Here is a 22,200-nt window from a genome sequence, read left to right on the forward strand (position 1 = left end):
ATAGCACTGTTTTATTAAAAAAAAAATTGAAATACATACTAGCAATAAATATGAAATTCGAGATGTGTTTTTACTTGAGTGAAATGCATGTTAGTTTCTTGTTTAAAAAAGCAAATCTATTATTTATTGTCTATATAGTTGGTGTTACAATCTAAAGCATTTCGAGGACTTTAAAATCTTATTTATAACTTTACTTTATGTTGCTTAATATATTGCACTAAATTTACTTTGTATAGCACTTTGTGTTTAGTTATATCGCAGTGAGCAACTCTTTCCCAAAGGAGCACATGTGCCACCCGTGCCCCTGCCATGTCGCTCATCCTCCTGGAGCCTCAGCTGGAGCAACTTCTGCCTTAAGGCATAAGGTGTGGTGGTGGTGCTGCTGCTGCTGCTCCTCGTCACTTCCTGTTGCCTGCTCTCATTGGCGCGATCTTTGTTCCACTTGTCCGAGTTGTTGAAAATGATTTTATCATATGCCCGCTGCAGGCGCAGCTTATCCTGGCGGACATCACTGAAGCATTCGCTTGTGTTCATCAGGCGGAAGTGCTGCAGGGCCTTCAGTTGCTGCAGCTCATCGTTCGCCTGTTGTTTGGGATACTGAACTGGGCGTGGCGATGGCGTCGAGTTGCCACTGTAAACCTGACCCTGACCTTGGCTCCTCTGGCGACTGGCGACGCATGCGCTCTGCTCGTAAAGGCGACGATTGTCCGTGTACCTTTCATGATGGTTCGTGTTCGAGGTGTCAATACCTCCTGTTCGTTCCCAGCCCCATCGCAAAACCTTGGCCCTGCTCTGCTGACGTTGCTGGGAGGAGCTGCAGCTGCAGCTGGAGCAGTGACTCACCGTGGTGGCTGTGGAGTTCCGGCGACTGAAGTCATTGACCAACTCGGTGCTGGAGTGGCCTAGGCCAAATCTGGGCTGGTTCTTTACGCTCGGACGTTTTATAAATTGGGTGGGTCGTAGGCTTTGTCTGGAAGAAGAGGTCACCGACCTGAGATCGCCACGTGGATGATGATCTCGATTGAGCGCAAGATGTTGCGACTGCCGCTCACTTCCCGATCTCATTACGCCACAATAGCATTTGTGCATTTTGGAAACTATTGCGTCTAGATTTTCCGATGATTTCAGTGATAATTACTTATCTTTCAGATTATTCTATTCCCCAAACTGATTGCGTGCCCGATGAATGTTGAGAGACTACTGGCGACAACCGGTTTCCACACTTATGGTCTGGTACTTTATCACCAATCATCATACCATATGTATATACCGTTAGCCGGCTCAGCTAAGCACTCGCATATCGTTTGTTTATATTTGAACAACAATTGCAACAGTTTCCATAGACACATGTCGAGGTCCTTGGGCCGTTTATTTTTGGCCAAACACTTGCTGGCAGACTCATGTCCACACGCATACAAGTGGATGCCTAAGCCCAGTTGGACAAAAAAATGTGCTGGCCAAACGAAAGACTTAGGCAACAAACTTGAATTCGGTACCATGAGTTCAATCGTAGAATTACAATCAAAGAATAGTGTTGTAAATGATCAAAAGAGATTGATGGGATGAAGCAGAGCGAATTTAAAGAATCAAAAGCAAAAGGTATAATTTTTTTGATTTGATTTGATAGTTAATATATACATTGTGATTTGCATTGTTATTATACATTTTTAAAAAGGAATGAAAGTGAAAATCCTAAATATATAAACACATGCTTGCAACTAAGATTTCATCTTTGGATTTTTCTGAAAATTTTTGATTTCCCAATTACCTATTTTACGGACTTCCAGTTTTAATGATGCCCGTTAATCCAAATTGTGCATTTAATTTAGCGGTAGCCACCCATAAGATTAGCCAATTCGCTTAACCCAAAATTAGTTTTCCCATTTGTGCAAGAATTCGACTGTTGTGATTTCAGCACACCAAATGTTGCCAAATATTGACCCAATAAAAACTAGTTCCTGTGCACTTGTAGAATGTACGCTAAGTCCGCTCAAGTGTCCGGCTTAAGTGGTTCGATTTGACTTCCTCGAAGAGAGCGAAGCGTGAATATCGTATAAGCCATATATACCCCATATTATGGCCATAAATTATGTTGACAACCAGGTAAGGTTCAATGAACCGCATAGCGGGGGAAAATTAAATCGAAAGGGCAAACAACAGCAACGAACAGGGTTGCTGGGTGGCTCGGTCATTGGTCGTTGTCGTCACTTGTCTTCCACTTCCAGTGGTCATTGGTGGTTTGGCTATCTTGGCCTGGCCAAAAGCGGCGAGCCGGAAAGCAAAAGTGGTTCGCTCACTGGCTGGCTTAATGGGCCAAAGCTCGGCGCGATTGAAAATCGATGGGTTTTCGAGACTCGCAAAAGCTCTCCGACTTCCAACGTTCAGAAAGCCAACTTGAGGCGCCGTCGCCGCCGCTGAAGCTCGGTATAAAAAGACGATCGGCGGACGCATCCCGTGTACACAGTGATAAGTCTTCGGCCAGAACCACCTGTCACCTGAACCGAAAACGGAAGTCGCGCGCGCGTGTAGCCATCTCTTCGTGCCGAGTGTCAATTGAAATTTGGCTGTGGCTCTTGGTCAATCGATTTCGTACATCCGATCCGATTTCGTACATCCCCCCGGACGAAATATGTCAAAATACTCGCTACTACTAATGCTGCTGCTAATCGCTGCGGTTGCGCAGGAACTTACTGTAACGGCTGCGCAAGAATTGCGTAAGTACTGCACCCAAAAAAAAAAGAAAAAAATACAAATAAAAAACAAATAAATTAAGCAAATCGAACATCAACTATTGCGGCGAGTCAAAAGTGCAAAAAACTTATAGATCGTATTTGCTTTGGCGCTATGCTTCGGCTACATCTATTTGCTTGGCACCACATTTATGGTTAAAACGTGATCGATATGGCTTATGGCTCTTTAATTTCGTTTTTTTTCATTTGGGAACTCGCGTTTTGGCCTGCAGACCAGAAGGTCGATCTCTGTAAGATTCTCTAGTGGCGTTTATAGTTGCATGCAAATTTGGAGTGTTATTACAGCAAGTACAGTAAAAATCAGTAGAGTCACGCCGGCTTAGACTTAAGTACTGCTTCAAATTGGGATTCTGGGATTTACCTTATTTATATACTGGATTTTTTTTACATTCTATACTTTTTAAAATATGCATGGTCAATTTCAGTTTAAGAAAGCCTGACAATTTCCCAGAACTGGAACTAATATTTATGTTAACGTTGCTGTAGATCCATAGAAATTGTATTTTTAAGTGTTTTCATGTACATTTTAAATACTTTAGAATCATGAATAATTACTTTTCTTGGTTTCAACATTAATCAAAGCTAGATTTAACTTTGAATCCCAAAAGAAATCCAGCAAGACAAATATGAACAATTAAAAACAATTAGCGTGGGAATCACCGAAAAGCTAAATAAAATTATTTTCCATGAAACGATTAAAAATGCGATGGGCTATTTCCAAGATAATAGTTTTGGCAATTAAAAACGAGAATAATTGAGGGGAGATATAAAAAAAACAAGCGACCATAAGACTTTATGCGCTTCATTTGCGTGCTGCTAAATGGTCAAGATCAATTAAGATCGGTTTTTTTTGGCAGCATTAGAGGTTTCCAGCTACTGAAGTCCACTGTAAACGGCGGTTATGCAATTGAAGCCATCGTCTGCAAACAGGTTGCTCTTGGCCAGGCCAGTTTGGCGGTCCAGACACCACAGGCCACAGTCCAGTGATCCACATTCACACTTACACTTCCGCTTGTGACACAAATTTACGATTATCGCAGAGAAGGACATACATATGTACATATGTAACCGAATGGCGATTAAATTGTGTTAATTAATTCGCACATTCCACGCCGCAGCACGGAATTTTTATGGAATTTTTCTCGCTGTGTAGCTGATTAATGAAACCGTTGGCATAGGTCATGTGTGCCTTTGTCTGCTCAATGTATTCATGATAAATGGCCCCTCAACTTGACATTGAGCCACTAAAATATGCTAGCTCACTTCTTTTTCTCATGTATTCATCCACATATATATATATACATTTTTTTTTGTGTCGCCGACACTTTTGTTTTGTTTACAAACAAGTTTCTGTGGCCAACGAACTCTGGCCAATGGATGCTGGCCCAATTGCAGGCCGCTATATTTTTATTTTTTGGCAGTGGCACTTCCGCAATCCGCGACGCGGCGAGATTTCAATGTCATGACCAAGCGCGACTTAACCGATTTTTGTCTCGACTTTTCAGCCGAAGGCTTTCCCAAGTGCAAACGGGACGCGAACTTCGACAAATGCCTGGTGGATGCCGTCAATGTGGCGATACAGCAGCTGAAGGCGGGTGAGTAATCACACCGATTTGGTTGCAGACCTGGAGTCATCCTCTCACCAATTCCATTGCAGGCAATAGGGAATTTGGCATCCCGCCCCTCGAACCGCTGACCGTAAAGAAACTCGTTATAGACGCCGGCAATGCGCCAATAAATCTGCGCCAGGCCTTGAAGAATGTGAAGGTGCACGACATGATCTCCACCAGCAAGATCCAGCGGTACAGGTGGGTTATCACGATTAAAATATTTATTAATGAAATTAAATGATATAACATCACAATGTCATATCAACTAAAGAAGTTATAAATATATGATGAATATATGACCTCCTAAATTTCAGAACCGATCTGGATAAGCACTTGATTATCTGTGATAGCCGAACGGATCGCATAGAGATGATTGGCGACTACGAGATGTCCGGCCGCATCCTTCTGCTGCCCATCACGGGACATGGAAAGGCCAATGTCACGCTGATCAACACCAAGATCGAGCATCGCCTGATCGGCGAACCCTTTGAGAAGGATGGCGTCAAGTACATGCGACTAAAGGACTACCGGGTGTCCTTCGATCCCAAGAGGGTGTACATGAACTTCGAGAATCTATTCAACGACAAAACTCTGTCGGATGGTATGAATCGATTCCTTAACGAAAACTGGGAGACGGTGTTCAACGAACTAAAGGTGGGATATGCCAAGAGTTTCGGCATCATCTTCAGGGAGCTGTCCAACAAACTGTTCGAGAAAGTGCCCTTCGATAATATATTCTTAAGTTAAGTGCTTAAACAGCTTTCAATTACGTACCTATTAGGTAATGCTTAATTTATGTTACTACATAGTTAATAAAGGTCTTAAACGATACAAATCTGTTTTATTTATTGCGATATACCCTATGATAACTAGTCATCAACTTATTCAGGGGCAAAGTAAATATTTAACATATATTAACAACACTTTAGTTGGTTTGTTTAGGGCTTTAACCTTTCACACCTCTTAATTATTCGCTTCCCTTTTTATTGCTTGTAAACAAGATAATTCGAAGAATTTGCTGCCTGTAAACAGAAAAATCGGTTTGCTTATCTGAAAAGTGAGAAGTCAAGGTTGCAATGAAATTCTTTAATGCAATGCAAGGGTGTAAAAATTTATATTATATAGTCAACAGTTTTTAGTTTTGAGAAAACAAACAAATAGCTTAAGGTTAATTTAAAAAAAACAGTTGAAGGCTTAACATATATAAGCATTTTTAATCAATAAAAAATCAAAAAATATTTCAAAACTAAATTTCTTCTTCTTTCTTAATTAAAATAACCGTTAAGTATGTAGTGTGACCAGCAGCACAAATGAATGCATTTTCGACCTTAGCGCTTTGGTATTCTCTGCGAGTGTGTGGCTGTGCCCACTGCAGTGCCAGCTTTATTTGTTGGTCAATTTGTTTAAAACAATTTAGAAACCGTGCAAAGAACTCCACCGCCGGCAACCACATAGACCTTAAAGCCAGCCTGGATGGCAGAGAAATCGCTAGCCATGGATGGCACGGTGCCGGAGGCCAAGTACCAGAAATTGGCCACAGAATACTCAAAGGTAGGATTCCGCCCCAAATCGACAGCAACAGTTAACGCCCATTAATCCAATTAATCCCCCAAAAATGAACCCCAAATAGCTGCGGGCACAAGCGACGGTGCTAAAGAAGGCGGTGCTGGAGGAGCAGTCCAAGGAGGCCAGTCTGCGGGAGCAACTGCAGCAGTACGCCACCTCGTTGCGCCGTACGGAGCAGGAGGTGGACTCGCTGGGCTTTCGCAACAAGCAGCTGGAGTCGCGAGTTTCGCAGCTGCAGCAGGAAATCTCGGTGCACGAGCAGCCCAAAAAGAAGGACAAGGATTCTGGCGGCAGGCGGGGCGTGCAGAGCAATAGCCGCCCAGATGCCGATCCATCATTGGATGCCGCTCAGGAAGCCCTCATCTTCGAGGAACTGCAGAAGAAAATCATGGAGAATGCGCAGCTGACGTCATTGGTAAGGCCAGGGGGGATGAAACTTAAAATTGGGTATGAGTTATGGCTCGAATGACTATGCACAGATTGACGACAAGCAAAGGGATCTGCTGCTGCACACGGAGCGCATAGCATCGTTGGAACAGAAGCTGGAGAAACGCATCGGCGATCAGAACGAACTGGAGAAGCGACTCAGGAAGGAGGTGGAAACGCTGCAGCACAGGAACAGCGAGCTGGAAACAAAGCTGGTTGATGCGGCCAGCATGGTAATATTGAGATCTCTCTTTAAATATTTACCCAAAGATTCGCGTGCTTTCAGCTTGGCAGCGAGGACGCACTGAGCGCCACCGGCAGCGATACTACTCCTCTACACAATCTCCAGCAGCAGTCGAATAGCAACCAACTCACCTCCGAGGATCGCATTGCGCTGCTCGAGAAGGAGGCGGCGCATTGGAGGGCTCAATTCGAAGTGGCCAAGCTGCATCAAGCATTTGTCTCGAACCCCAGCAAGGATCTCAGCACGTGCAGCTGCAGCACGGCGGCGGCGGGCGTCACCGTTCGACCGGCAGAGTCGGAGGCGAAAGGCAGCCAGCGGGCGCGGGATTCGCTGCAGGATCCCCCCGAACCGCCCACCAAGGAGCAGCTCATCTACAGTGTGTTCAGCAAGAAGTTCGAGGATCTGATGCGACTGAAAGTGCAAGCGGAATCCAAGTTGCGATCCTACGAGCTGGAGGTTCAGCACCTGCAAAACTGCCTGGAGAACGCAACGCACGAACTTAAGGCCAAGGACGATCAGTTGGCCAGTTTGGGTGGAGCCCTGCAAATGCTCGAAGAGGAGTTGGTGAGTTGTGCCTGCAGTTTTGTGCTCTTAGAACCAAGTGACATCTCGGATTTCCTTAGACTACGACGCGTATTAACTACGAGGAGCAAATCAGCGTGCTGACGGAGCAGGTCATCAGCTTGAGTGACCAGCTGGCCGCCTGCAAATGAGCATGGACAGCGGCGCGCATCCCGCCCAGCTGCTTTACTGTATATTGTTGTAAAATAACTAACTGGGAACGCCCGCTCCCCCTCTACCCTGTTTTGTTATTGTCCACCCTCGACGTGTATATAACTGAACATTCTATGTGTATTAAATAATTCTCTAAAGTTTAAAGTTTACAATTTGATTGAGAAGGAGGAGCCGCAGGAGCAGCCCTGTTCCGCCAGCGGATTGGCCACCATCCGGAAACCGGCGCGTATTAGTTCGCTATGGTAGTCCACGGTGGCGCCGCTGCAGTACTCCAGCGAGACTGTATCGATCACCACCTTGGCCTCAGCCTCGCCAAACTGTCGGTCATCCTCGTTCAGCTGCTTATCCAAATCGAATTTGTACTGAAAGCCGGAGCATCCGCCTCCTTCGACGGTCACACGCAGGAAAGATCCATCCACGCAGATCTCACGGAGCCGTTTCAAGCAGCTCTCGCTCACCTGGACACTAAGTTCGGGATTCGCGGATGTGGAAGCGGTTGCATGCCGCATTAGGATTAGATTTCTATGGAAGATCAAGCATTTATTGTGGGATTTGTCACGCAATTTTTCCTAGCTTATTTCACCTTTGCAATCCGCTCCTGGCCACTTGTCGCAGTAGGAACGCCATAATTTTACGATTTCACAGCCAAAAAATGTAATTTCAATATTTCTATTTACTATCTCGTAATCCAAACAATTTCAGCTGATTTCGCACGATAACGATAGGTGTCGATAGTTCGATACATCCCAACTGGGCCATCTAGGCTTGTGTACATGCTGTTGTGATGTTTTCGTTTTCAAACTGAGTTTATTGTCATGTAGCTTTCAAATTGCATTCATTAAATTTTATAATTTAAAAAAAAACACGTAGTTTTTCGATCATTTAATTTCCGAATTTGTATTGTGCCTTGAGTGCGTGCTACTTACCAGCTGGTATATTTTAGACGCATGTAAATTCTAGTACATTCAATTATTCATCTACGGTCACACTGCCGCTTGGGAGGAATTTTTAAAGACGTTGGGTTGTTTGATTTTACGCTCAAACTTGTTTCGATTTCTACTGCGTAAATGCTGCCCCACATACGAATTTATTACATATATCGATAGAGCAGATGGCTCTGCAGCTAACAGTAAATGGAAAGTTCGGGGCCAACCTGAGGAGGACCATAGGACCACTGGACGATCCAGAGCAAGTACGCAAAGATCTCGAAAGTGAGCGTCGCATAACCCGTTTGAAGCAGGTAACTTGTCCCTTGGGTTCCGAGCCCATTGCGCAGTAATTGTAACACAAAGCGTGACCACTTAATTTTATAACCAGGTGCGGGAGAAGTCAAACCACCTGGCACGCCAGATACGCGAGGATGTGGCTGCCGAAAAGAGGCGTCAAATCCACAAATTAGAGCAGGTCAAGCAAAGGGAGCTAAATGCGTGGCGTGAGCATGTTTTGGTCAAAAAGCACCAGGACTACCGTTCGGCCATTTTCCAGGTGGGCGCCGCCCATCGCGCCGCAAAGGAGGAGAACGAACGCATCGAGCAGCAGAGGCAAGAGAGAATCGACAAAATCCGAAGGTGTCGCAAGCAGGCCTTGAAAAGATCGGCTAAAGCCAGCGTTGAGTTGCGGACCACAAACACAATGAATTTAAATGCGGAGGGACGTGCCTCGGCGGGAACACAAACGCCCATAGTGGAGGACAAAGAAAACCGAATGGAGAGCGGGTGTAACAAACCCTGTTGCAAGGGCAAGCGCAAAAGGAAAACCAGCTGTGGATGTGCCAGCACCGATGCAGAGGATGAGAAGGAGGATGACGCATCGTCCGATGACGACTCATCCATCCTGATCATCGAGAGTCCGAGCAGCAACCGGCGTCTCCAAAAAACTACCCCCGTAATCCTAGACGTAGAAATCGAGGAAACCATTTCTGAAACCGACAAGAATCCCGAGGGTATGGATATAAATGATAGGTTCATGCAAACCAACCGGAAATTCAGCCATGTCGTGCGACCCAGTGATGATGAACCCCAACGCCGGCCGAGATTCACTCAGATCAGCGATTTGGTAAGAAAAACCGAGACCACCGTACGAGCTGGGCCAAGTCAACGAAGGGAAGCAGATCCTACTCCACCAGTATCTGCCCCGCCTAGTCCCACCAAATCCCCGCCAAGATCGCCCAGAAAATGTGTAGAGCGTGAGGAGCCCGTTCCTGCTCCAGCACCCAGAAAATCACCCACTAAAACAGCTAAAGGATCGCCGAAGAAAACTGTGACGGCACCACGTAACCAGCCATCAGTCAAAAGAACGGGTTTAAAATTAAATCCAGCTCCTGCCAAGGTGATAGATGCGGGAATACACAGAGGTCAGAAGGCCAAAGCTCCAGCTACGCTGCCCAAAGTAACAGCTATACAGAAACCAGCAGTGGAACCTCCTCGAAACCTTCCACCGATTCCAGAACAGGCTATGCCAGCTGTGCCAAATCCGTCGATGACCCATTGTTATCCCATGCCGCAGAATCAACCATACATGCATCCGTATGCTCAACTTCCGATGCAACCATATGCGATGCCATATTCAATGCCATTTCCCGTGCAAGCCCAGTTTCCACAACCTCATCCGATGTATGCACCGCAGCAAATGATGCCGAATCAGCCAGCTGTACTCGGTCCCGCTATTACTGCTCCACCGAGCACTGCTACGCAATCCACTGTGTCCACCACCACAATTACCATGTCCTCGCGACAGGACCCAAGGACGACTCAATGTGGGCGTGTTCAGTTCTATGATCATAGCAATAAGTACCATAGAACGTACGAAGCACCAACACAGTCGGTGCAGTGCAATGAGAAGGATGCCACCCAATTGACCGCTATGGATCATGCTCGCATCGAGAACCAGCTGAGGGATCTGCGGGAACAGGAACTGGACAAACTGAGGTAGTAGCCAGTAAAAGAAACAGAACACAGAACTTATCTTAATGAATCAAATTGAAATCAATAACGTATTTCAATAGGAAAATTAGTGACGATCGTGGTCAAAAGGCTCTTGAACGCGAGCAAGTGCGTCGGGATTGTGCTGAATTAACGGAAAAGCTAGATGCTCTAACGCAACAGCAACCGCAGCTCTTGCCAACCGATGTAAGGAAATCAAATATTTTTCCTCTTTAAATAATACAAACTCATTTTCCCACCAGGCTAACATTATACCTAGCCATCGGTACGCGGATGCAGCTGCCAGGCGAGAGCAAAAGATGAACGATGCAATGGAAGAAATGCTGCTTCGACCAGCCATTATCACCTGCCCGGAAGTGCGCACCAAACCTACTCCTCCAAACTTATCGCGCAGCAAATCCAAAGCTTCTGTGGCAGTTAATTTGGGCGAACCTCCTGTTCAAATCGGCCGGGATAATCTTGGCAGCTCGGAGAGCTGCAGCTCCATTCTTCTCGACTACGTTAATGATCAAAGCAAGCAACTCAAGTCGGACCTGCAGGCCGAGCAGTCAAACTCACTGAAATCGATGAGGCTAAAGAGTTTGCTTGAGCGCATTGAGAAAATTCGAGTCCAGCTGTTGGAGGAACTGAAGGCGGGTGAGTCAGGTGCATCAAAGGGTGACAATGCACAGGAATTGAATAATATACGTCAGGAGCGAGCTGATATTCTATCCGAGCGAACGAGAACTTTAAACGAACGAGAATCTGATTTGCAACAGAAGGAGGCTATTCTCGAGCAGCGTCTAAGAAAGTTCTACAAGGAGACAAAAAACGCAAAATCCAGTGAGAGTGATAAGCCAAAATCAAACGCAAAAGAAGATGGGCCAGTTGAGATCATTATTAAGGTGAGGAGTGACGGTACTGTTAAGCAATATGTACCGAGAACAAAATCGAAAGCCAAAACCAAGCCGTCGGCTATCGACAATGAAAAGGATGTGCCCCTGGGCTCAACTGACAGCACACCAAGAGACGATGAGCCAAAGCCGACGGAACAGGATCACGGAAAGCGACCATTCTTACAGGATCAGCGTCAGATATCCATTGATTCCAACTCCACTGCCTATCGCAGTCTGCCGCCAGTGAGCTATAAAAATATGACCACGGCCGCTCCCCCTTCTGCTCCATTACATCCCATGGTGGTTCAATATATAAATCGTCTGCTAGGAATGACACGCCAAAATATCGATGAGATGGGTGTGAGTTCCTCGTGTGTGACCACACCATCAACGTCGGTGATCAACTCATTGAGAAACGTAACCCCTTGTCCCGAGCCTGAAGCGGGAAGAGCTGAAAGGGATCAGGATGAAAATACGGAGATGAACGAGCATCGCATGGAGCGGGTGCAAACCTTTATTGCCGACAATCGCAGCTTAATCAATGACTTGGAAGAATCAATACGTTGCCAGCAGCAGCTGCAAAGGGAGCAACAATCGCTGGATGCAGAGAAAAGTATGCGCGCATTCGATCAAATATGGAACAAGCGTTTGGCCAAGAATCCTGAAGATTGTCAGCAAACCAACAAAGAGAAAGAGCAAACAAGAGAAAAGATGCCAAGGGAAAGGCCGACTCCACAAGGAGATAGGAAAAATGCAGCACCTCCACAGGAAAGCGGCAAAATTCGTAGAACTCAAGAAGGGGACCGGCAGCAGCAAACAAACGGTGCAGTGCAACAAAAAAGGGAGCAAAAGACTGTAAAACAAGGTTCAGGCGCCGATAAAAGCACAAACCGCTTTGCCCCCGAAAAATCGAAAGCACTATCCACCAGTGAGGAGTCATCTGCCCGAAACATGGAACGCTATGCACAGCTCACGGAGAACTGCACCCAGCGGATCGCCGAACTTACAGAGCTGATCACGAAAGTGCGCGAGGAGAAGCAGCGACTGGTGGAGGTCACCCTCACATCGAACAGCGATGGCGAGCGGCAGTCCACTGAATATCTTGAGCTTCCAACAGGACAACAGCAAACCAGATGCCGGACAATTTCCGATCGCAGCGATTCTCAAACACCTTCGACCTCGGAAGCCTTGCCGTTGCAGAAGCACAAGCCGACAGCGGCCAGCAGGGATAGTGGCATTGCGGACTCACGTCCAATTACGGCACAGGGTCAGGTTTGTATCGATGTGGAACCCATCTCGCTTGGGTCATCAACGCAGAATAATACAGCACGCGGACGAGTAAGGGCACCTCCGGCCACGATTCGTCGGTATAGTCCTCAACTAAACGCCGAGGATCTGGCGCACGAGCTGTCGACCATTACAGAAGTGGAAACGCCAGGACAATCACATATTGTGGCCGCCACACCGGTGCCCAAGCCATTCCCTAGTTTCGATCAGTATGCCAAGGAACTGCACTTAGATCTGTCGCGGTTGGATGCTGATCAGAGCCAACGGCTGCAGGGCGAATTTAATGACTTAATACTCGCGATCAGGCAACGCAATCAAGGAACTGACTACCGTGAGTTTCCTAGCATTAATGCCTATCTTCATAACATGACTAGCACCCGAATCCATGTGGAGATAGGTCAGGATGCAGATCAGGCCACTCTGTCACCGGGTGAACTGATGCGACAGCTGCGCGTGATCACTCATAGTATCCAAGACTTTCCCAAGCGCAGGGAATACTTTGAAAAACTTATGGCCAAGCAACCACCCGATCAGAGGGATCTAATAGACAGTGCTAGCTTAGAGAATGATTCCACGGATTCATTTAACGTAGAGGAAGAACTCCGCCAGCGGAAAATTCTAAAGAACTCATTTCGTCGAGGAAACGCAACTGAGACCACATTGACGGCTCAGGAGGTGGCTAGCAGTACGCGGCGGGAAAGCGTCGCCCCAGTGACCAACGATCAACCCAACGAGAGTGGCATAGATCCCCTCTCCGGCAGCAACTTTTCCAGCGACGCGGATCAGAGAAGTCCGTGCTGGCATGCCACAATGCATGAGAGGCAACAGCAGGTGGATGAGTTGTGCAGCAGTACCACAGCCTCGTCGCCAGAACGGCGGCCACGAAAGTCTCGGCTTCGTGGAGGCCACGAGCACAACAATAGGTCTAAGGACGATTCCACTGTGCAGGATGCAAGCCAGATAGGAAGATCCCTTAATCTGAGGGAATTCCTTACGAGAGAGCTCCTCAAACATCGAGTGCACGACGACGTTGCCAGTGAGAGTTCAGATGAGTCCTTAAGGGGGCACTTTCTGAAGTCGGTCCTACATTCGCTCTCGCCCAGCAACAACACGCAAACGCCAGGAGTGGGTGTAAGCCATGCCACCGGAGCAACAAACGACAGACAAAAGACATCCACACCAGTGGGATCGTTCCTCTCCATTCCAGAGAAGGCCGGGTCCATGAGTAACACCGGCTCTCAACTGTTCTCCGGGGAGAGTCGCATCTCCCTGGTTAACTATCCAGATGGAACTCCACCCATTCCTTTTGAACAACAAAGCAAACTTAGTACAAATCAAACTCGCCAATCCTCAGGTCAAATAGGATCAGGTGTCAGGACAACGCATCGAAAGTCGCCCCGAAAATGATCGCCGAACTTTTAATTCGTTTGTTTAGGTTTTAGATTATATTATCCATTTTATGACAATTATTTATATTTTACTTACTTTGCAATTTTGTGTCAAAAAATGACTATCGAAAAAGATTGTATAAAATTTACTCAATAAGTTAAATGTACAATTTTATTACCAATTTGTGTGAAACTTATTTATATTTTAATAAACCCGACGATTATTTATTAAATTTCTATCTAGAGTTTCAAGTACAATATTTCGGTTGTATGAATATAGACTTGCAGTAATGTACACAATTTATAAACAATATATATATTTGATGGTCTAACTAGTGAGTAGATTAACCCACTGATCCTTTGAGGACCTCGGTGTTTCAGTTCTGGTCCGGTACCAGAATGTAAGTAGCTTTTGTCATGTTGTAAGTAAACATCCGATTCACTGGCGGTCTACAATAGGTTGGTGGACAAATATTACAACGTAGTCCCTGGTGGAGATTACATCTAAGTACAATACGTATAAGGCAGTACACATTCTAGACTTTTCGTTAACAAACTTAACTAAACTAAGGAAATGAAACATTGATAACATAATATGTGTATGTGCACAAGAAAATCATTTTGGTACGGTTTTTGTTTTGGACAAGATTCCTCTTCCATTGGGAGCCCAAGAGTTGTAACCTTGAGCCATTATAAGCACCAGATTTGGTTAAATGCGATTTCCGATGGATATTTTTTTGGGCCACCGTTTCTCACTCCTGGCTCTCATCCTGATCGCGATCTCGCTCGTCCCGTTCTCTTTGCATTCTTTTGTGGCTGTCACTGGCCGTCTTCTTCAGTGCTTCCGATTCCCCGCCTGTGGCCTCTACCATTTGCCGGAGATGTCCCTGTGACTTCTTCAACAGCAAGTACGGCACATCGAATTCCACGGCGACACCAGCATCCATTACTATAATCCGATCCGAATCCATGACTGTGTGCAATCGATGGGCAACGGTGAGCACTGTGCACTGCTTGAACTTGATGCGTATGGTGCGCTGGATCAGGGCATCGGTTCTGCGAGAATAGATGGGTTAGAAGTTAGTTCTGGAGATATAGTAACTTTCGTTCTAGGACTCACTGTGGATCCACATTGGCCGTGGCCTCATCCAGTACCAGCACCTTGTTGTTTCGCAGAATCGCCCTGGCCAGGCAGAGCAATTGACGTTGGCCCACGCTGAAATTGCCGCCCCTCTCCGTTACCATGTAGTCCAGACCGGGAATGGCTTTACGCAGCTCCACATCTTCCAAAGCGCTCCACAGCTCAGCGTCGGTATACCGCTCGAAGGGGTCCAGATTGTAGCGGATGGTAGCGGAAAACAGTACCGGATCCTGGGGTATAATCGAGATGCGGGTGCGCAGAATTTCCAATGAAATCGTTCCCGTCTCTATGCCATCGATAAAAATCTCTCCCTCGATGTGAGCCAATCGGAAGAGAGCTCCAATTAGCGACGATTTCCCAGCTCCTGTACGTCCCACAATGCCAACCTTCCAGCCCGCCTCGATGGTGAGATTCAGGTTCCTAAGCACCGGCGATCCATTTGGATCATAACGACAGCTCATATTGCGGAACTCCACCTGACCGCGTGTGGGCCACTGCTGCGGTGGCGTTTTTTCGCCCAGCGCCGGCTCCTGCTCCAGTTCGGTGTATTGCAGGACGCGCTCCACGCTGGTCATTTGCTGCAAGGACTCGGCCACTTGTCGCACTCCATATTGCACCATTCCGGTTAGGATCATGGCCTGGGCAATGGCCAAGCCTACGTTGCCGCTATAAGTGGCTAAAATTAGAAAATATACCTATTAGTTTTGTTCTTTTTAATAACTTATTTCTAATAGAACTCACTTTCACTGGAGATAATGAAGCTGAAGGTGACAGAGGTAAGGAAGATGCAACTGACACAGTCCAGCCACAAGCCTAAAGTCGTATTCACTGCCATGGTCAGCTGCCACACGCTACTGTGCACATCCTGCAGCAAATCAAACTCCTTGGCCACCACATCCTGCAACTGGCGGGATCGAATGATGGCCAGACCCGTAAGGGAAGCACTGAGATGGGAAAACACCGGACTGCGGCATATGCCCTCCAATCGCTTGAGATCCTGCGAAGGTCTCAGGTACAACTTCAGGATGAGCACATCCACAACGGCTACCACCAACATGGCGGCCACCAAAACCGGATTCAGTATACCAATAACAATCAGAATTCCAAACATCACCAGAGCGATCTGTATAAAATCCATCATGGCCCGCGGCAGCAACTCATCAATGGCGCCCATATCCTTGGAGAAGCGATTCAGAATCCTTCCAGACGGAGTGGTGTCAAAGAATCTCATGGTGGCGTGCAGGATGCAGGCAAACATGCGATCGTGCAGCACCTTGGAGGCATGCATGCAAATCTTAAAGAACAGGAAGCCACGGAATGTGGTCATGATCACCACGGCGATGATCAGAGCACCGTATATGTACATGCACTCGAAGGTTGAGAAAGTGGCCTCTCCCTGCGACCTCTGATGCTCCTGCTGTGTCCAGATGTTCGCAAAGAAATCGGAACTACTGCACACCACCTGGGACATCACCATAACAAAGACCATGAAGCTGAAGCTCAGAAGAGTACTGCCCGCATGGAAGTACTCGTACCAAACGCGTGGTGAAATGCCACCAGATGCTTGGGCCTCGGCCAGATCATCCTCATCGACATTATCATCCAGTTGGGTACTGTCCAACTGAAACGGAAAATTCTTTACATAATGAAGTGCACATTAGATGTTGGGACTTTGTTAACCCACCGACTTGCTGCCATGTACCGAGCTGCTCTGTTTTCTCAACTGCTGGTACCCATCTTTTACACCATCGATGAAAGGTATGTCCTCGTCGTCACTCTCCAGTGAATTGACACTCAGCGGGGATGTTTGATTGCGACTGTTTTCCCCTTCCTCCTCCTCCTTGGGTCGCTCAAGGAGCCTAGCGAAGTCCAGATCACTGTTGATCAGCTCCTGGTAGGTGCCTTGCCTTAAAATTCTTCCTTGGTCGACAATAACAATAACGTCGGCCTCGGACAGGAAGTGCACCTGGTGGGTCACTAGAATGCGAGTCGCCTTCAGCTGAGCCAGTCGTCCTCTGGGTCCAATCACCTCATCGAAGAGATGCCTGCCCACGTGCGCATCAACAGCACTTAGCGGATCATCCATCAAGTAAATCTGTGCGGGCTTATAGACAGCTCGGGCCAAGCTGATGCGTGCTCTTTGGCCTCCGGAAAGGGATGCCCCACGCTCACCCACAAGAGTTTTGTCTCCGTTTGGCAGCTGTTGGAAATCCGTGCTAAGGGCACAACACCGTGTTACCTCCTGGTAACGCTTCCTATCAAACTCTTCACCGAAAAGGATGTTATTTCGCACCGATCCCGTAAATAACCATGGTTCCTGGGCTGCATAGGAGAGGTCACCCTGGATAAAAACGCCTCCATCGATAACGGGCAGTTCACCCAGCAGTAACTGGAGGATAGAACTCTTTCCGGCACCTACCGGTCCAATAACTGCGCACAGTTGGCCCTTCTCGATCTGCAGATTAATGCTTTGGAGCGTTTTCTGTGGCTTCTCAATATCCCAGCTGGCATTAATGTCCTTAATGGTCACTGCTCTGGAGTCTCCACCTTCCTGATCTCGCTTATGGGTAAGTCCTTGAGTGCGCTCCTCACGTCCCTCGAGCATAAGGAAGTCCTGAATCCGACGCAGAGAAACCAATGCTTCCGCTCCAAAGCTTACAGCTAGTGGATACCAAATGGCAGCCACCAGTTGCAGGATATTGTAGTAACTGGCTGCTGAGAACACAAAGTCTGCGGTTATGGTTTGGCCCATCAAAGCAGCCGCTGCCAGGGTGATGTACAAAGTGGATCGCTCCGTGAACACCATGGTGCTGAGGTAGAAGCCACGCAGGTAAGATGCATATCGGATCTGCTTGATCTCGCTACGCCGAGCTTCGGCCACCACCGCCTGGAACGGTTTTTCCCAGGCGTACATCTTTATAACCTGAATGCCCTGCACCAGCTCGTTCATAATGCCCACTCTCGCGTCCGTTCGCTCCGCAATTCTCATCCGCAGCACAGAGGTTACCTTGCTCAAGGCCGTCTGCACGGGCACCGTTTTTAGCAGCAGTCCAACTACACCCACAATTGCTGGGATGCCAATGTTCAGCCAAATCAGGTAGCACGTGAGCATCGCCTGCAATGGCATAATCCAGATCCAGTGCATGAATATGAAGCCATAGTCCAAACGATTCACATCATTCGAAAGAAGGTTGATTAGGTAACCAGCTGGCGTCTGACCAGCCGTTTTCATCGAGAGCCGTAGAGTTTTCCGGTAGATCAGCGAGCAGCAGGCTATTCGCATCCGTGCACCCATTAGGCGCTGTCGGAGATCGACGTGGTGCAACAGGAAGCAGCAGAACAGCGTCGAAAGAACCAGGACGGCGCCCAGACTGTTCATATCGTTCCACATGTGCTCGACGGTCTGATCCAAGATGCTTCGCACAGCGGTTGCATTGTGATCCACTTCCTCTACTGGAGGCTGAATCGGCTCCAGTGGACCCGCTTTGTCCAGCGATTTGGGGAAAAGTGCTGAAATATGCATGATTCATATGTATAATTTAATCAAGAATGATAATCCTTTGTTTAAAGCTCACCATCCCCTGGAGATCCACTAGAGTTGGCGACAGCCTGACTCAGCACATAGTTTGGAATTGCCCGTGCTGTTCGATTCAGGGAATCTGATATTGAAATATCATTGACATCGATATTTCTTAATTGCGCAACAGGAGTTTTTTGAAACTGAATCAACAGCTGTGCAAGAACAGCTGGAATTAAGGTCCTAGAAACAGATTAATTATGATATAATGAGTTAAATTAAACCCCCAACTCACTTGATCACTATGTAGATAAAGCAAATGAGGCCATTGATGATCGTGGGTCCTAGGAAACAGCGGAAAAGTGCGTTTCTGAGATGCGGCTTCTGTTTCTTGCGGTGAGATCGCTCTAGTTCCTTAAACCATTGACTAAAAATTGATCACAATTGACAAATGTTTAATACGACTTTGTAGCAAGTCAAACTTCCTTAGTGTTTGTTGTCAGTTAAAGAGGATGTTAGATCTCAGTACTTACTCCTCCAAACGGTCGCCCAACTGCTCGGATCGATCTTCCTTCAGACATTGTGTCAGGTCATCCGTATTAAGGCCTCTGCGGGAACCTCGATATAGTAATGGTATCGCCCAGGCAAATATTAGTTGTGAAATAATATTTGCATGCTGTCGCGGATTTTTCCGCGTTGGCTTTGCACTGCTATCCATGCTATCATATGGATGGATAGCTCTCGTCTAGATCAGAAACTCCTTCTGCCTGCAATCGCAAACAAGCCACAACTAAGCTCATGTTAAATAATCAAAGGCTTAAAGATAAAAGGCGTGATTGAACTATACTCGCCAATAACATTGGTAATATGACATGTTTTAATTAAGTGCAGGAAGTGCAGATTACAATTTAATTTAGAAATTGATTAAAAATTTAAAAAAAAAATATATAATATCTATGACTTTCAAATAACCAATGTATACTGTATCGCCCGCATTCTTTATCATGTTTGTATGTAGTATAAAACTAGTTGATTGCTAGAAGACTAGTCTAGGAAGAGCTACTTTCTTATCAGCAAAGACCTTGACCAATAAAGAGTAGTCTAAAGCAAAAGTACTACTGTCTATATAACTATATCTTACTAACTACTATATGAAAATATGTAACTGGAGGAAAAACACATACGTTCCTGATATTTTCAATAGACGACCATAAACTATAGTCTTTTCGTGACTGATAAGGTCTACGTGTGACTAGAAACGAAGTTAGTTTTAAAATTGTTAGTTAGTTTTAGTAGACAACCCCTATTTAGATAAATTTTATGAACTAACTGCGATTGTATGAAGAATCCCAGGATGCGTGGATTGAACTTTGCTCAGCATAGACTTACGAGGGTCAGTCACACGATATCGGTCGTTAGCTTAATGTCTATGATTGCTATTTGCTTTGTCTGTAACTGATAGCAGGCGACACGGGGAACGTAAATCAAAACGCATTTGGAGCCCCCCAACTCGATACTTGCTCATCTTTGTATGACAATAATCATAATGTTTATTAATTGGCAAGCAAAAGTCCAGAGACCTTCCCAGATAAGCTATACCGGTGTTTGGACACGTACATATGTACATATTTCTTTTTATAACCACGGATGTTTTTGGCGTTGAGGCTATAAGCCAGGCGAAATTATTTTGACCTACTTGCTACAAGCGGAAATTTCACTTTTCAAATTATAACTTTTCGATTAAACTTCACATGTTTGTAGTTGTAGTGGAGTTGTTGACCGGGAAATTTTCATGCTGCTCAGTTGCTCATTGTGAAATAGCATTAAAGCACTCACAAAGTTCAGTTCCAACGCCATTTCAATGCCGCTCCCCTTTTCAAAGTAATAGATTTAAATTGTATGGGCGCAAGCCCATACGACGCCAATGAATTTACGTAAATAGATAGAAAAACGTGCTGTACATCTTCCCATTTCGATTAAAACAATTAAGACTACTTAAACCCAATGTTTTCGGTTTTTCAAAGTTTACCCACTATAGCCGATTTTCATATCAGCTAGAAAAGGCGGTGATTTTTATTAGCCCCGCTATCTTTGCTATGACTTAGAATTAAGTATTGCAATTATTTCAGCGACATGCGGAATTTTAATGCTGTTTCAATTGTTTAGAACGAGTTTTGTAAGCAACAACTGTGACAACCAATTCAGCGCTTTAGGTTTCATAAATATTTCCAACGAAATCTAATTTATGAACGCGCTCAATAAACACAGACAGGCGCATAACGAACAGATTGTAAACCAGTGATTAATTTATTTTTACCGGTATCGGCAAGTCTGTTACAGTGAAACATTAAATGGTGGGACTCGGTCGGTTAGTAATTATGATTTCAGGCGGAAAAACGTATCGAATTTTTAAGGGCTTTGAAATTTATCTAATCAATTGGAATATATTTCTTTGTTAATAAAATATGATAATCCATGTTATTGAAGTCCTACTGTATATATTTACATGTGTATATATGTAAGAGCACTGGGCCAATCGGTAAGCGACCTCACGGGCAAACAAGTGGTTGTTTGCTAGAAAACCGGCATTCCAATCGCTTTCAGTGCCGCCTTACACATTGGAAAGTATTCCGTAATGGTAGGAACTAATTTTAATAACGGTTTATGACGTAAACGCGGAGGAGAATTACAGCAGACGCAGACATAACAGCACATTGAGCACCCAGGCGACCATCGAAAACAAAGAGCCAAAAGCGCACACAATCATGCAAATCGGATGTACACATGTACATACATACGACACTTATTACGCGAATGTACTGACTTCCAAATTTAACAATTCACCGTTAGATTTAATCACTCGAATTACACTTACTTGTGCTATCAGAGCATAAATTGGTTCACACTACTGTGCTCTATTATTATTATTGTATCACCCGAATTGGTCGCAACGGAGCAGCACGTGCAGAAATAGTACGAACACAAGCACAAAACGCCGACTCACGCACACTCGCACAAACGGACCAACGAATGCGCAACCGTGTGCTCCATAAACGACCTCCTCCTTCAAAAGTTCGGGACCGAATGAAATACAAAACAAACAAGCTTATGGCTACAGTCAATAGAGATGGTAAGCTTTCGATAGCGAACGCAACAAGTTCCCCGTGATTTTTAAGTAGTTTACAATACTACCATTTAGTACATATATTTTTGTCTAATTTTTTAAACATTTCAGATATTAGTCAATTTGAGTTACAATTGGAATTGCAATCTCATTCTCATATGATAGAACATGTGCTCAATCCATTTTTTGTCCAATTGGACATAATTTCTCATATTTTGTCACTTCCATTTTTACGAAATTTTACGCGGTCTTGCTTTCCTCTCTTTTTTGGGAGAGAACAAAAGCTTCTGAAATGTAAAAAACAATAAAGCTTTCAATATGAAATGTATAATTATGTTAAATATAAATTGTTGAGCAAATCATTTGATTCTGAATACATTTGATTTGATTTTTTTGTATATAATTTAAACATGAAACATTATGTAATGGTAACCTAAATATTTAATGAAATTATGTATATAATTATAAATTATATACATATATAATGTCAGTTATAAGGACTTATTAATACAGCTGCACAACATTTTATGTCCTTAGCCACATACCCCCCCAAAACCCCCTCTCAATTTGTGTAAACACGCACCGCAACAGTTGT

At 45.4% G+C, this 22,200-nt stretch overlaps 6 protein-coding genes across 9 annotated transcripts; 3 read left to right on the top strand and 3 right to left on the bottom strand.

The window, feature by feature from the left end:
• Window positions 1-134: 134 nt before the first annotated feature.
• On the bottom strand, window positions 135-1,335 carry CG13622 (uncharacterized protein). Its single transcript, NM_143007.3, has one exon. The coding sequence runs from the start codon at window positions 1,087-1,089 to the stop codon at window positions 247-249; it is 843 nt and encodes a 280-aa protein (NP_651264.2). The 5' UTR covers window positions 1,090-1,335; the 3' UTR covers window positions 135-246.
• Window positions 1,336-2,450: 1,115 nt separating this feature from the next.
• On the top strand, window positions 2,451-5,190 carry Jhbp12 (Juvenile hormone binding protein 12). The gene is made up of 4 exons (NM_143008.3): window positions 2,451-2,714; window positions 4,256-4,345; window positions 4,408-4,558; window positions 4,675-5,190. Exons 1-4 carry the CDS (start codon window positions 2,630-2,632, stop codon window positions 5,105-5,107), a joined length of 759 nt encoding a protein of 252 aa, NP_651265.1. The 5' UTR covers window positions 2,451-2,629; the 3' UTR covers window positions 5,108-5,190.
• Window positions 5,191-5,703: 513 nt separating this feature from the next.
• CG6607 (uncharacterized protein) lies at window positions 5,704-7,472 on the top strand. Its single transcript, NM_143009.2, has 5 exons — window positions 5,704-5,911; window positions 5,991-6,341; window positions 6,406-6,585; window positions 6,639-7,160; window positions 7,220-7,472. The coding sequence occupies exons 1-5, from the start codon at window positions 5,834-5,836 to the stop codon at window positions 7,307-7,309; spliced, it is 1,221 nt and encodes a 406-aa protein (NP_651266.1). The 5' UTR covers window positions 5,704-5,833; the 3' UTR covers window positions 7,310-7,472.
• Window positions 7,430-8,215, bottom strand: CG13623 (uncharacterized protein). 2 transcript variants are annotated; one of them, NM_143010.2, is made up of 2 exons: window positions 7,915-8,215; window positions 7,430-7,853 (listed from the first exon to the last, which is right to left on the bottom strand). In NM_143010.2, the coding sequence occupies exons 1-2, from the start codon at window positions 7,956-7,958 to the stop codon at window positions 7,478-7,480; spliced, it is 420 nt and encodes a 139-aa protein (NP_651267.1). In that variant the 5' UTR covers window positions 7,959-8,215; the 3' UTR covers window positions 7,430-7,477. The 2 variants fall into 2 exon arrangements, with proteins under 2 accessions (NP_651267.1, NP_001262920.1); NM_001275991.1 differs by having other exon boundaries at window positions 7,915-8,053.
• A 17-nt stretch (window positions 8,216-8,232) lies between these two features.
• ana1 (anastral spindle 1) lies at window positions 8,233-14,052 on the top strand. Of its 2 annotated transcripts, none has more exons than NM_170148.3 (4): window positions 8,233-8,571; window positions 8,649-10,258; window positions 10,336-10,459; window positions 10,516-14,052. In NM_170148.3, exons 1-4 carry the CDS (start codon window positions 8,443-8,445, stop codon window positions 13,840-13,842), a joined length of 5,190 nt encoding a protein of 1,729 aa, NP_733008.2. In that variant the 5' UTR covers window positions 8,233-8,442; the 3' UTR covers window positions 13,843-14,052. The 2 variants fall into 2 exon arrangements, with proteins under 2 accessions (NP_733008.2, NP_651268.1); NM_143011.3 differs by having other exon boundaries at window positions 8,317-8,571.
• Cftr (CF transmembrane conductance regulator) lies at window positions 13,861-21,571 on the bottom strand. 2 transcript variants are annotated; one of them, NM_143012.3, is made up of 8 exons: window positions 21,357-21,571; window positions 19,015-19,248; window positions 18,777-18,908; window positions 18,540-18,724; window positions 16,649-18,474; window positions 15,706-16,585; window positions 14,944-15,640; window positions 13,861-14,879 (listed from the first exon to the last, which is right to left on the bottom strand). In NM_143012.3, the coding sequence occupies exons 2-8, from the start codon at window positions 19,197-19,199 to the stop codon at window positions 14,576-14,578; spliced, it is 4,209 nt and encodes a 1,402-aa protein (NP_651269.1). In that variant the 5' UTR covers window positions 19,200-19,248; window positions 21,357-21,571; the 3' UTR covers window positions 13,861-14,575. The 2 variants fall into 2 exon arrangements, with proteins under 2 accessions (NP_651269.1, NP_001247286.1); NM_001260357.1 differs by lacking the exon at window positions 21,357-21,571 and adding an exon at window positions 20,988-21,082.
• Between the last annotated feature and the right edge of the window lie 629 nt (window positions 21,572-22,200).

This window comes from Drosophila melanogaster, chromosome 3R, assembly GCF_000001215.4.
Source record: "Drosophila melanogaster chromosome 3R".
Classification (NCBI taxonomy): Eukaryota; Metazoa; Arthropoda; class Insecta; order Diptera; family Drosophilidae; genus Drosophila; species Drosophila melanogaster.

Bases quoted from the DNA above. Each gene is read 5' to 3' on its own strand.
- CG13623 (NM_143010.2), bottom strand. From the start codon at position 7,958: ATGGCGTTCCTACTGCGACAAGTGGCCAGGAGCGGATTGCAAAG. The intron at 7,854-7,914 runs GTGAAATAAGCT...GATCTTCCATAG, and splicing joins GCCAGGAGCGGATTGCAAAG to AAATCTAATCCTAATGCGGC.
- Jhbp12 (NM_143008.3), top strand. From the start codon at position 2,630: ATGTCAAAATACTCGCTACTACTAATGCTGCTGCTAATCGCTGCGGTT. The intron at 2,715-4,255 runs GTAAGTACTGCA...TCGACTTTTCAG, and splicing joins AACGGCTGCGCAAGAATTGC to CCGAAGGCTTTCCCAAGTGC. The intron at 4,346-4,407 runs GTGAGTAATCAC...ATTCCATTGCAG, and splicing joins GATACAGCAGCTGAAGGCGG to GCAATAGGGAATTTGGCATC.
- Cftr (NM_143012.3), bottom strand. From the start codon at position 19,199: ATGGATAGCAGTGCAAAGCCAACGCGGAAAAATCCGCGACAGCATGCA. The intron at 18,909-19,014 runs GTAAGTACTGAG...ATCAATTTTTAG, and splicing joins TTGGGCGACCGTTTGGAGGA to TCAATGGTTTAAGGAACTAG. The intron at 18,725-18,776 runs GTGAGTTGGGGG...ATCTGTTTCTAG, and splicing joins TTTATCTACATAGTGATCAA to GACCTTAATTCCAGCTGTTC.
- ana1 (NM_170148.3), top strand. From the start codon at position 8,443: ATGGCTCTGCAGCTAACAGTAAATGGAAAGTTCGGGGCCAACCTGAGG. The intron at 8,572-8,648 runs GTAACTTGTCCC...TTTTATAACCAG, and splicing joins GCATAACCCGTTTGAAGCAG to GTGCGGGAGAAGTCAAACCA. The intron at 10,259-10,335 runs GTAGTAGCCAGT...GTATTTCAATAG, and splicing joins CAGGAACTGGACAAACTGAG to GAAAATTAGTGACGATCGTG.
- CG13622 (NM_143007.3), bottom strand. From the start codon at position 1,089: ATGCACAAATGCTATTGTGGCGTAATGAGATCGGGAAGTGAGCGGCAG.
- CG6607 (NM_143009.2), top strand. From the start codon at position 5,834: ATGGCAGAGAAATCGCTAGCCATGGATGGCACGGTGCCGGAGGCCAAG. The intron at 5,912-5,990 runs GTAGGATTCCGC...AACCCCAAATAG, and splicing joins TGGCCACAGAATACTCAAAG to CTGCGGGCACAAGCGACGGT. The intron at 7,161-7,219 runs GTGAGTTGTGCC...GGATTTCCTTAG, and splicing joins AAATGCTCGAAGAGGAGTTG to ACTACGACGCGTATTAACTA.